We start from the raw sequence: 12617 nt of genomic DNA on the forward strand, positions 1-12617 counted from the left end.
GTGTTCATTCTATTGAGAAACTTGCGTATATTTTATTGCAGCTCATGAGCACTGCAGTCTTGTAAGGTAGATATTAGTCTGCATCCCATGGATCAGAAAACTGAAGCTCAGAGTGGGGCAGTTTATTCACAAGTATTAATACTGCTGTGTGCCAGCTAGGATAGTAGCCATGGAAGTTAAAAAGCTAAAGGTAGCAACGTCATAGGTGGTGAAACCAATCTTGCAATCTAGGTCCATCTGATCCACACCTGCACATTTTGCACCAGGAGTTAATATGTGAAGAAGCATCTTACAAATGCTATTCCTCAGACCTGGGGCTTAGACAAAAATTAAAGGAAATTAGATTAATTGCAGAGAAAAAAACATTAGAATCTGTGGATGTTTCTTTTGCATTCCAAGGTTGATTTTCTAAGGAGAATTTTCTCCTTGTTTGCTGAACATCGTAGTCTCTTAATGTCTTGGAAGCATGATGATAATTTGACCCCTCAATGTGTGGGGAGTCCGTGGATTAATTGGGATATAAGTGAACTCAGTGCTCTGGTAGAAATGGGGAAACCGCCTTTGATTGAGTGAGAACCCTCAGTGTGCTGCTAACCACCTTGCAGACATGTTCAGTTAATAATTGATGCAGTTTCTCTTTGCTTTCCTTTTGAGAGTTTCTAGTGATCAGTGTTCAGAGTAAATCGTTGTTATGGCAAACTCAACTCCTCTTTTTCTTTTTTTAGATCATGTACAAAATGAAGAAAACTATGCACAAGTTCTTGATAAGTTTGGGAGTAATTTTTTAAGTCGAGACAACCCAGATCTTGGCACCGCCTTTGTCAAGTTTTCGACTCTTACAAAGGAACTGTCCACACTGCTGAAAAATCTGGTAAGCCACTTCCTAAGTGATTTTTTAAAATTACAGCCTGATCAAAGTGTAGTAAGATCATAAAGGGAACAATGTAATAATCCTCTCCCCAGTCCTCAGTCTGGGGGGCAAAAAATGAAATAAAGTAAAAATAAAAAACTTTTCCAGTCCTTAGTCGCATTTAAGGAAAATAACATTGTAAAATGCCTAGAATCTGTACCTCTGGCTCAGCTGGTAACAGGATAGGTTTTTAGATTCTGAGAGAAACTGGTTAACCTGAATTCTCTTCCACATTCTCCCATCGCTTTGTTTTTGTTTTTGTTTTTAGATAAATTTTAGCAGCTCTTGCCTTTCAATTAGTTGAAAGAGTGATGATGACTTCTGTGTCGAGCATAACCTGTGACCCTTCACTTGTATGAAAACCATCATTCATTTTCGCCTTTGATTTACAAATAATTAACCTCTCCCAACTCTCCACATCTTTTTAACCCTCTACCAAGAAAAAGATTTTAAGATTTGGGGACTCTCTGGTTCCAGAAGTAGTGACAGGAAGAATCCCTAGAAATTGGGGACCCTAGAGGTGCTGACCCTGGGAGGCAGGCACAGAGTGGGGCTGGGAGGACCCATTTGCCAGGTGGTGTCTGGGCGTCCCCAAATTGTACCCCACCTTCCCTCCCTCCCTCGTCCTTATTCTTTGTTCATGCCAGGGGAGGTTCATTCTGTGTAGCGTCACCACCACCACACTTATGCACGAGTTAATTTAATCAAGTCTCTTTCCCCCTAAGTCCCAAGAGACAGGGGCACAGGGAGGTTGAAAAGTGCCAAAGGAAAACTTTGCTGTACTTTCATAGGCCTTTTCCCAAAGAAGAGGAGCTATTTCCTCCTCTTCCTCTCCCAGTCTCTCAGTATTGCATCTTAGCCTCCTTTGAAGATCCAGAACTCAGGCTTACGATGTCTTGACCCTGGGTCGGTTGCTCATATCAAATAGACAATCCATGGTCTTATGTGAGACTCTTTGTCACAAATCTAGATGGCTAGATTTCAGATGAATGCACCCTGCTGGAAAATGAAAGCTACCTTTCTGTAGTAAATTCACCTAATTATTTGACCAATCAGAATATTCTTTTTTTATTCGTATCTCACTAGATAAATATATGTATGTGTGTGTCTGTCTTCCTGACAACTTAATTCTAATTGGTGGTTTGTACCATTGAATTAGTCTTACACAGTGACAACAAATCTTAAAGAAAATAAAGGTTGAAAATAGAAATATGTCTTCTTTTCAGAAACTCGAGAAAGGGTAATTCTAAACTTAGGACTTATGTGATTTCTACACTTTGGGGTTTATTTGACAAGCCCATGGTACTTCTATAAATCTTAGATTATTTAAATCTCTTTAATTCAGTTGGGGCCTCCCATTTCTCCTTCCTCTGGGTACTGCCTGCCTTTTCGTGGGTGGAAAGGAAGTGAAACAAGACTGACAGTTCGCTTTGGCCGTAACTGTGAAAGCCCACTGGCTCGGGGAGGAAGTTGTGTTTTCCTGAGACAGGCGTTTTCGCGGGAATATCTTGCTAACCTCTAGTTTCCAGGAAATCAGATGTATCAGGCTTAAGTCAGTAGTCATCCCTTCCCCGTTTCCTGGCCAGTCCATTTCTGCACGTCCCTGCACCGTAGGTTCCTTCAGTAGAGGGATTTGTGTGTGGAGTTACGTCGTCCACACAAGTCAGTGGCCGCTTGAGCGTCATTCATTGCCTACGTTTGCTCTCATGAACCCGGCAGTGTGCTCTCTGTGGGGTTCTCACTTAGCAATTTACAGGAATCTTGTGGTGGTTATGCCTTTAATCCAGATGAGGAAACTGAGGCACGTTGAGATTATGTGACTTGTTCCAGGCATGCTGTTCGTGTCTGGATTCCCAGCATTCTGTCTCTGAAGCCACTGTCTTTCCCAGACGACGCTGTACCTCCCCTGTCACCCCGTGTTCTGGTTGTCAGCTTTCCCCAACTAGAGGTGCTGATCTAGAGAACCCCTAAACATACCCCTGGCTGCAGGCTCCTCTTTCCATGTCTCCCCGAGTTTTAAGGAGTAGAAGTCTAAGAAAGATCTGAAAGAAATTGTTGGAGGATTTTTCAATCAATTAGAAGAAAAAAAAAAAACAGAACAATTTTCCCCTGAAAAAGGGTGGTGGCATTTCCAGTGAGGGAGCAGACAGGACAATTGGTTTGTGCTGTAGCTGGTTACTGAGGGAACACTTCTGACTGAATATGGGCAGTCCCAGGGGTTTATACAGCCCCACTGCGGTCAGCAGCTTGCTGCTTCCCTTTTTATGTTTTGCCAGGAGAGGGAAGCGCAAACCAGGCAGATTGAGAGGGCCACACCCTGGCCCTGGAGCAGCGGGTGCAGAGGACGCCAGGTCCCTCAGGGAGGGAGGGGTTCTGGGTCAACTGTAGCACCTGCAGGCCCCAGATGAGTTTAGGGGAGCACCCCCATGGAAACCTGTTTTTCTCAAGAGATTCCCGAAAATTCTATTCTCTTAGGCTACTGAAAGCTGGAAACATTAAGCAATACTAGATATAGTTGAAATTCAAAGAGTAAGATAAAAGAAAGTACCTTGGTATTTTTTAGATTTTCTCATTTGTATCCTCAGTCCATCCAGCAAATACCAAATGTCTACGATAAATCCTGGAAAATGTCATTTTCTAATTAAGACATTGCTTATAATGCAAACTTTAATAGTTCATATTTTAAAATGAATTATTACTTTTTTTGGTAGAGGAAAGGGTAGATTTGGATTCATGTCTAGCTTTCTGCTTTTGACTAACTCTAGAAAGGGAAAACTTCCGTTATCTGTGTTACTTCTAAGCGATCAGTATTGCACGTGTATTGTGTTCAGGAGTTTCTGGAGGGTTGGTGACTCAGTCCCCATTTAGATGTTTGTTTTTCTAAACTTTCAGTGATTAAGGAAGGTATGATGATCAAGTGAGGTGTTACGTGAGAACTCCTGCCAGCTGCACAGATGTTGGTGTTAACGTCACGTGGGCTGAGGCTGGTTTTTATCAGCCACCTTCTAACTCTTACCTAACGAACGTCGGAGGACCGCACAGAGGACTGCAGTTGTAGCTGACAGCTCTGTGACCTCACGTCAGTCCTGCACCAAGCCAGATTTAAAGGAACTTTTTTTTTTAACATGTTTTATTGATTTATAATCATTTTACAATGTTGTGTCAAATTCCAGTGTTCAGCACAAAAAGGAGCTTGCTTTTCTTCCTGCCCTTGCTCTCCACATACTAGAAAATCGTTTTTATAAAAAGTTGTTTTACCTTATGGTATAGGATGGGAGAGGCTGTGACGTGTAAGCAGTAGGAGGAATATGGGTTTTGATCTCAGTCAGACCCGGAATCCCAGCTCCCAGCTTACTGGCTTTCTGGCCTAAGGCAAATCACTTAACTTCTCTGATGCTAATTTCCTTACCTGTAAAAAGAATTAGTAGTATCTGTTTCTTGGTAGTGTTCGGACTCACTAAGCACAATGCCTGACATATGGAACTCGTTTAACAAATTCAAGCTTTTATCATTATTTACATCTTCTCACTTGATCTCTATGGCAGTTCCCATGTGATGGCAAATGTGGATAGTCATATCCCATTTTACAGATCAGAGCATCACATCTTCTGAAAATAATATGCCTGGGAAGTCGTGGAATTAGGGCTTGAGCTCAGGGGAGTTCCCTGACTACAGATCATGCACATGTGAATTCAGCAATGCTCCCCCCTCCCCAAATTACAAAGTAACGGCATTGCCTTTGTAGACCATGGCTGCTAACGGCCACTCAGACGTGATGACTGGAACCCGTACCAGTAGGTCCACGTCCTCCATGTCCTTTTTGTCTTTAGGTTACTAGGTGCTTTCTTCTCTGCTTTTTCCTCTTTGATTGCCCTCATCAGTGAATTACACACTTTGTATGGAAAGACCGTTAGCCAGTAGTTCTGAAATTTTTTGGTGTTAGGACCCCAATTGTAAAAATGATTGAGGATACCAAAGAGTTTTTGTTTATTGTGGACTATTTCTAGCCATATTTACTATCTTAGAATTTAAAACTGGTAAACGTTTTAACGTATTAATTAACGTTTTAATGTATTAATTCATTTTGTTGCATTAAGTCGCTTTGGTTGAAGTAGACAAAAAGTTACAGCCTTGTACAGTTCTGTGTATTGGGAAGAGAGAAAAAGACTCTAAGAGCCTTTTCAGGTAATTATCAGTATTTTTCTTTGATACTACATCAAAACTTTACAAGTGGTGGTTTCTTAAAAGTTAGTAGCAGTGTGAATCTGAAACCGTATAAATGAACTTTAAGGATTTGGAAACTCAAGCCCATGGTGATAGAGGTTTTCCAAAATTTTAACTTTGCTCTGAAAGCTCCAGTTTTATCGATAACAACAAATACTGTCACTTGTTTACCTTGTAATGACAAGTAGCTCATTTTCAAGAAGGTGTTTGCCAGATACCCAAGTCTCAGTGCCACAGTTTGTCAGACATTCTTTCAAGGAAAAGAAAAATGATATTCCACTAAAAAAACTAACAAAACCAGCTAGTTCAGCTTGCAACTCAAAAAATTGCATACATGCCTCTTCTCAAGCTAACCATCATATTTTGTTATGCCCTGGAAGTTCATTACTTCTTGTGCTTCTTCCTCTTTCATCAAACAGAATATGAAAAAGATGTACACAAGGGTTGGTATATAATGAAATCAGTCATTTTTATTTCATTATGGGTGTTCTTAAATGAAAATAGCCTTTTTTTTTTCTAACTGTGAGAGCACGACCATGAGGAATACAGTGGCTCCAGTCCAGTGCCTTGCATCACATGAAGGCATCATCAGCAGTTTTACCTCCTTGACTTCTGCACAATCAGTGCAAATGTCAAGACAGTGAACAAGTCAGATAAAACCTCTTAGTGTTATTATAAAAATACTTTTGACCTTGGGGACCTCTCGGGACCTTCAGAACCACTGGCATCAGAAATCAATGGCTTTGTTATAAGTCCAGCCCTGCCACTGAGTGAGTTAACATTGCCTGACTTACAAACGTGAACTTCCTCTCTAGGGGAATGAAGGAGAGTACCTCCCTTCCTACCCTGCTGCTTGTGTGAGGATCAGACCTACCACCCATGTAAGAAGCTGTGTAAACTGCAAAGTCCTTGCGTCATATACGCTGAACTTTTGATATATTGGTAGACTATGTTAATATTGATACTAATGTGGCATTAATGGCCACTGCAGGGACTTTATTGGTGTATTTTCTTCTTATTATAAAAGAATACATGCTTAGTGGGAAAAATTTAGAATACAAAGAGAAAGTTGCAGGTTCTCGTTTATAATGAGATAACCTTTGCTGATATTTCAGATTTTTCTTTCTAGTACTCTTTTCAGCACTCCCTGACTCCACCCTGATGTAGATGAAATCACATGTCCTCAGCAACTTTGTATTTCTGTGGATTTCACTTAGTGTTGGCATTAGACCATATGCACTTTCCTTGGTTGGGACAAGTTACAGATTCGGAAGCTCTAGAGAATGACTTTTGAAAGAATTCCCTGTGATGGATTCCTCATCCCTGGCAGTTCAGCCCTCGTCCCTTCCCTATTGTGATAGCCAATGCCAAGATGTCTGCTGCTGTGAGCACCTGGGAATGTAGGTAGTCGGCCAGAAGGAAGATCAGAGACTTTCCTGTCCAGTGGGACTACCCAGGTACATTCATGTTCTTTATACCACTGTGCCTTTTGACACCTTTAAGTGAAAATAAGAAGTTCCATAAAACAGTAATGTTTAACAAGATAACCTTGCCATTTATGGAGTTTTTTGATTAAAATCTAAGTCATCCAAAAGAGAGAGAACAGATCAGTGGTTACCAGGAATTGAAAGAGGGGGTAAGTGTGTGACTATAAAGGACGATTTCAAGGGAGTTCCTTTGTGTTATGGACCAGTTCTCTGTCTTGACTGAGCTGTAATTGTACTGTAGCTATACGTGTGGTAAATTTCACAGGAATATACACAAAGAAATGCAAAAAAAAAAGTGCATGCAGAAACTGGTGAGTGTTAGGTAAGCTCTGTAACCTGGTTGATCATGCTGTGCCTGTGTTGATGTCTAGGTTTTGATGATGTGGTTTACAGCACATCTAACATGTTACTGCTGGGAAAAGCAGGTTTATGGGTACAAGGGACTTCTCTGTACTATTTTTGCAACTTTTTACATGTCTAATTTTTTTTCAAAATAGTAAGGTTAATAAAAATATAAATTATCAGAGAAAGAAAGTTGGGGAAAGTCTTTAATAATATAGCTATTGCTGGGGAAGTCTTTAATAATATATTGTAATCTATTGTTACATAAACATTTCAGAATAGAACAAATGCAAACACCAAACTCTCACCTGTCTGCTCCTCCTTCAGACCACTTCCTATTCCTTTTAACTGATACAGGTTTTCTAAACCAGCCTTTCTCTCTCTTTGGAATTTTTCCCTCTCGTTGAAGACCTTAATGTGGTCACTGTTCTTCGGAGGTTGAAGTGATTAGCTGTTTCCTCCCAGAAGTGAATTTGTTCATCATGTTTGAATATGTCTGGGGAATGCTGCCTCTTAGTGGTGAGAGACCAGAGAACCGTGGACGTGATCTATTTTGTTAATAGATGTTAATGTTTTTAATGTTTGTGGTGAGGTTTTAAGTGTGTAGGCTTCCCTGTGAAGTTATCTTTTGTAGGTTTTGTTCATAGTCTGTGCTTAATAGGTAATAGCATTTTAAAAAAATCATTAGAAATATTTCTTTAGTTGACTTACCAGTCTGTCTGAATTCATCCCCCAGTTGAAAAGATGCCTTCCCAGTCAAAGTCAGCTCCAGCCAGAGCAGATTATTTGTTGTTCCTGAGCACAGGCTGTTTCTTGCTTCCATGTCTCTTTTTACATTTGCTTCCTTCTACTTCAGATGCCCTTTAGTTAATATAGTAATGATAAAGGCTTCCTTGTAAGGGAAGAAAAAAGAAGAGGAAAACCAGGATGATCTTGAATTTTAACTAAGTATTTTTTGTTTTTCATTTGATTAAATATACAGTACCAAAATTACGTTGTCTTTTTTTTTTTTTAAACTATTACAAGGAAAGCAGTGAAGTGAAGTCAATACTTGCTACACAGTGCAGGGTCCGCTCTGCACCCAGTGTCAGGCCATCTTCCTGTGATCCTGGCAAAGAAGTTAAGGAGTCAACAGAGCATTGCATCCGTTTAATTACCAAACCACAGAAATGGGACGGGAAGGGAGTAATTGGTGGATTGAAATAGATTCTTGTGGGCAGAGGAAAACCATTACCCAAGAGCCCCAAAGTAGCAGTAGTTTCAGAAATACATGTAAAGGCTCTTTTAAAATAGTAAGGGGTGCCCAGAAGGATTCTGGTACAGCCAGGGCTCTGTGTTTCTGACTCCTTCTCTTCCCTGAGCCTTTGGACAGTTCCGTAGCTTGCGTGAGAGCTGAGCCTCCTGTAACAGAGAGCAGTTACTGCTTCAGAGCTTTGAAGCAAAGCAAAGATTTCTTCAGCTGCATAGCATTTCCTGTTTGCAGTCTCTGACTGCAGCGTATGGTGGTTTGGGTTAAGGATTTTTTTCTTCCCCCTTGTATGAGAATAGCTGGAAATGTGCAAGTTGGATCTAGATTTGTAGCAAGTAGATTATTTCTCAAGTTCTTTGAAGCAGAAAGGTGTCGAGGGCATGGGTATCCTTAGGAGTAAATTGGTAGTCCCTGGGTGCTCTGGAGTATAGAATACATTTTTAAAACCTCATCGTTTTGCAGAATGGTAGTCCATGATTGGAAAGTTTCAGCATTTGATCTGCCAGACATCCCCTCATGTCCTGAGATGGTTCACTGCCAGTTAGTAATGTGGGATGTTTCGTGAAATGAGATCTGACCATGTGGGTGGGAGAGTGGATAGGAAGGAGATTTTGTTTTTCCCTTCTGTTATTAAAGTTGTACGTGTTCACTATAAAAACTTCAGCAATATGGAAAATTTTAAATAAAACAAATATAATTGTGTAATTCCAACTTGTAACTATTAATGTAATACTAATATTATGCCACAATTTCATAGATTTATACACAGAGAGAAATAATTTATACATACAGACAAATACATGCTTTTGTATTTGTGTGTGTGTATTACCCAAGTCCACAAACTCTTATCCAGAGTCCTTGGGGTTAGATGTTTCTTCCAGATTCAGAATTTCAGATTCCAGAAGGGTGACAGGGTACCATATACTACTTAGTGCCCCCTAGTGACTTCTCAGGTGAATAGTTAACATGAAGTGGGGTAAATTATGAGTCACACCTCAGTTCAAGACCAAGCTAACCAAGTGAAGTCAGGAAAGGTCAGGTTTTGCTACTGAAGCAGTTTTGTTTTATTTTGTTTTGTTTTTAAACAACTTGTTTTATACATATATTTTGCAAACTTTTTTAGAAACTTGTTTATCTCTCCATGACCATACAAATAAAATTGCCAAATCACTTTAATAGGCTACGTAGTATTTCACAGTTTATAACTAAACCATAGTTCCCTATATATAAGGATTTGAATTCTACATTCATCAATACAGGTGTGCCTTGTCTTAAATACATCCAGTATACAGAAACCCTGCTATTCCCCAGGCTGAATTTTAATATGGTTTCTTTTTCTTTTTCTTCGGAATTTCAAGGATTTTCAATTAAAAATGTCTTAAATAGGAAGTTCAAATAATGTGTTTGAAGTAGGACTGGTTTTCATCTTGTGAATTTTATATACAGTGAATAACACTTTTCATTTAAAGTGTGTGTTTGTGGTTATGTGGCTATCAAGTGTTATTCCACTCACAAAGCAGCATTTTGATGCTAAAAGAGACTTAGGTTTTAGAGCTCTGGTTCTGTGAGAGAGGACAGAAGAAAAAGGAGGGAGAGACGAACTGGCCCTTGCTGGAGGAAAGAGGTTCATGAGCCAGAAGAGAGGACTGAGTGTGGAGGAGAAAGCCTCAGATTGATGTCAGAATGCTTTAGGACATCCCTAACATTTGCTTTTCAGCATCTCTTTTAAGAACAAAGATAGATCTGGTCTCACCCTCAAAGTCTTCGGGCAGGTAAAGTTTTCATTGTTTTAATGGTTAACTTCTGTTTATACATATAATACTGACAACAGAAGCGTGCATTTATAGTGTGCTTACTACCTGTCAGGCAGGGTTTTAAGCACCTTGCATGTTGTATTAGCTAGGATAGGGGACGGTGTGCTGCAGTAATAAGTTAACCCCCCGATCTCCACGGCTTAACGTAGTGGAGGTCTATTTCCTCCTCATGTCCCCATGTCTACTGACAGAATCTGCTCTACAGCAGCAGTAATTCAGAGATGTAGGCAGAGGGAGCACCCCCCCCCCATCTCAGCAGGGTTTGCCACGCAGAGGAAGAGGAGAACTGGAGAATCATATGAAGACCTGTCACAGCTTTCCCTGATGTGTTAGTTGTTTGATTTAAGCTGTGTTCTTGGCCCCACTTGCAGGGGACCAGAAATAGAAGGGAGCAAATGGAGTATTGCTGTTTCTGCCTTATCTGTATGAGGCCTCCTTTGGCCTTCACATCGACCCTGCCATGTAGTCACCATAATCATCCTTACTTAACAGCTGAGAGTACTGAGTCACCGAGAGCTAAGTAGATACTGGAAGCAGCCTTCAAACCCAGGCAGCCTAGTCCAGAGTCCATGCTCCTAAGAGCCCCCTTGACTTTCTCTCAGAAGATGTGGACATCCTTTTGTGGACATAACATACAGTTTACTTTTAGTTTTTTTCAGTACAAAGTATTGATTTAAAGAACAGCAAGCAGAGCAACGGCATAGATGTTGCGAGAGTAAAGCAGACACTGTTTTGAGATAACTAGCAGCCTTCTGTCTGCACGCTCTTGGTCCCAGAAGCCTCCAGTGCTCCTTCTAGGCCCAAATCTCTAGGTACTTTGTGAAAAGCAAATGCAGATACTTTCTTGGCTCAGAGAATTCTGCCAAACTCAGCCTCACACACACTTCTTTGACCTTTTCCTCTCTTCCTTGACGTCCCACTGCCATCCCAGGCGAGGCCTCATATCTGGAGTCTCCCAGTCTGCCGACCTGCTTCACGTTAAGTGTTCTGTCTTACTAGCTTTGGCTTTCTCTGCAGAACGTGGCTTCTCTTTACCTCCACTTTCTGTAGCCCTCCGACAGGGCCACCCACCCCAGCCCAGATTCATGGGCGGGCACTACAGCCCAGCCGGGGCACCTTCTCCTGGGCTGACACCAGCCAGCCCCGGGGGAGCATGGATTAGCAAGGGGAGCATGGCTGGCTCTCGGGCTCCACTTGTACCTGCCAGGTGGGTCTGAGCCGTGCACGCCCTGTGCACTCTTGCTCAGCGGCCAGGCTGGGCCCAGTGCATCTGTTCCCTCTTGCCTGGGAACGGGAATATCAGTGTGAGGCACCTTTCCTAAGGGTTTTTCCTGAAGCGCAAATCCCATGCCTCGTTCTTTGATGGGAGTTCTAGAGTGCAAAACACGACATAATGCCCTTGGAGATTTACAGTTGCACATTTGTATATGGAAAGCTGGAGACACCCTGCAATGAAAGAGACCTGTCCAACTCAGTGCTTTCCTAACTTGCTTGACCACAGACTTTCTTATTGTATAAGAAACGTGATCTTCCCGTGGCCCCACTTTGAGAAACACTCATTTAGATGTTTTGCTGAATCAGGTGATCCATTCATTTGTTGCTTGTTTTAATTTTTTTTCCATTTCACATCTCCTCTTCTAGAATTTATTTCTTACTTAATATTTCAGTATATAACTTCGAAGGACTTTAAGGGGGTTTTTTTTGGTGTATATGTGTGTATATATATATATTTTTTTTTAACTGAAGTATAGTCAGTTTACAGTGTGTCAATTTCTGGTGTGCAGCACAATGCTTCAGTCACACATGAACATGCATGTATTCATTTTCAAATTCTTTTTCACCACAAGATATTGGACATAGTTCCCTGTGCTCTACAGTGTGAACTTGCTGTTTATCTATTTTATAAATATTAATTAGTATCTGCAAATCTCAATATGTTTCCTTATTTAGACTTTTCCTCTATATTTTAGCTCAAAGCCCTCCCTTTGGTACCTTTAGGTTTCAACCTGGAGAAGTGGCCTATTGATTTCTGTTGAGAACTAGTAGCTTACTACGTCTTCCACTAAAAATGAACGGCCCTTTTATTGACTTATTGCCCAGCTGTGTTAAGCAGTGGAAAGTTCAGAGGGCTGGCAGAGAAGCATGACTTCAAGGTCAGTTACAACTGTTTCCCAAGCTGGATCACTTATCCGTTCTCTCACTCGTTCATCCAGAGAGCAAGGGTATCAAGAAAGGCTTCCTGGAGGACAGGCCCTGGACCTGAGCTTCAGATAATTGATAGATGTTTGTGAAACTCTTCTCTGGGGCCTGCACAGGCTCTTTTCCTTAAACAGAAACATACACAGCATTCGGCATTGGTTGATGCACCTGATATATAAGAGTGGGGTGAAATCAATACTTCGGTATTTTAAAAATGAAAAGAAATAAACTTTCTAAAATTGTGGGCTTGACTTGGCCAGCATTTACTAAGTATCCGCTCTGTTCCAGGCTCTGTGTTAAGCTTGGCTGTCACCTTACGTTTAAGAGGCTCCTTATACAGAATATTTCAGTAGTTTACACTAAGACACTATTTGTTCTATAGGAAAAGATGG

The 12617-nt window shown here is 41.0% G+C and overlaps 1 protein-coding gene across 7 annotated transcripts in view; it reads left to right on the forward strand.

The window, feature by feature from the left end:
- The window catches only part of ASAP1 (ArfGAP with SH3 domain, ankyrin repeat and PH domain 1), a 311985-nt gene that overhangs the window by 204925 nt on the left and 94443 nt on the right, over window positions 1-12617 (forward strand). For all 7 annotated transcript variants that reach the window (XM_032467871.1, XM_032467872.1, XM_032467873.1 and 4 more), the window contains one exon: window positions 726-871. In XM_032467871.1, coding sequence (XP_032323762.1) covers window positions 726-871 — 146 coding nt within the window. The remainder of the gene's footprint in view (window positions 1-725; window positions 872-12617) is intronic.

The sequence above is a fragment of the Camelus ferus genome, chromosome 25, assembly GCF_009834535.1.
Source record: "Camelus ferus isolate YT-003-E chromosome 25, BCGSAC_Cfer_1.0, whole genome shotgun sequence".
NCBI lineage: Eukaryota > Metazoa > Chordata > Mammalia > Artiodactyla > Camelidae > Camelus > Camelus ferus.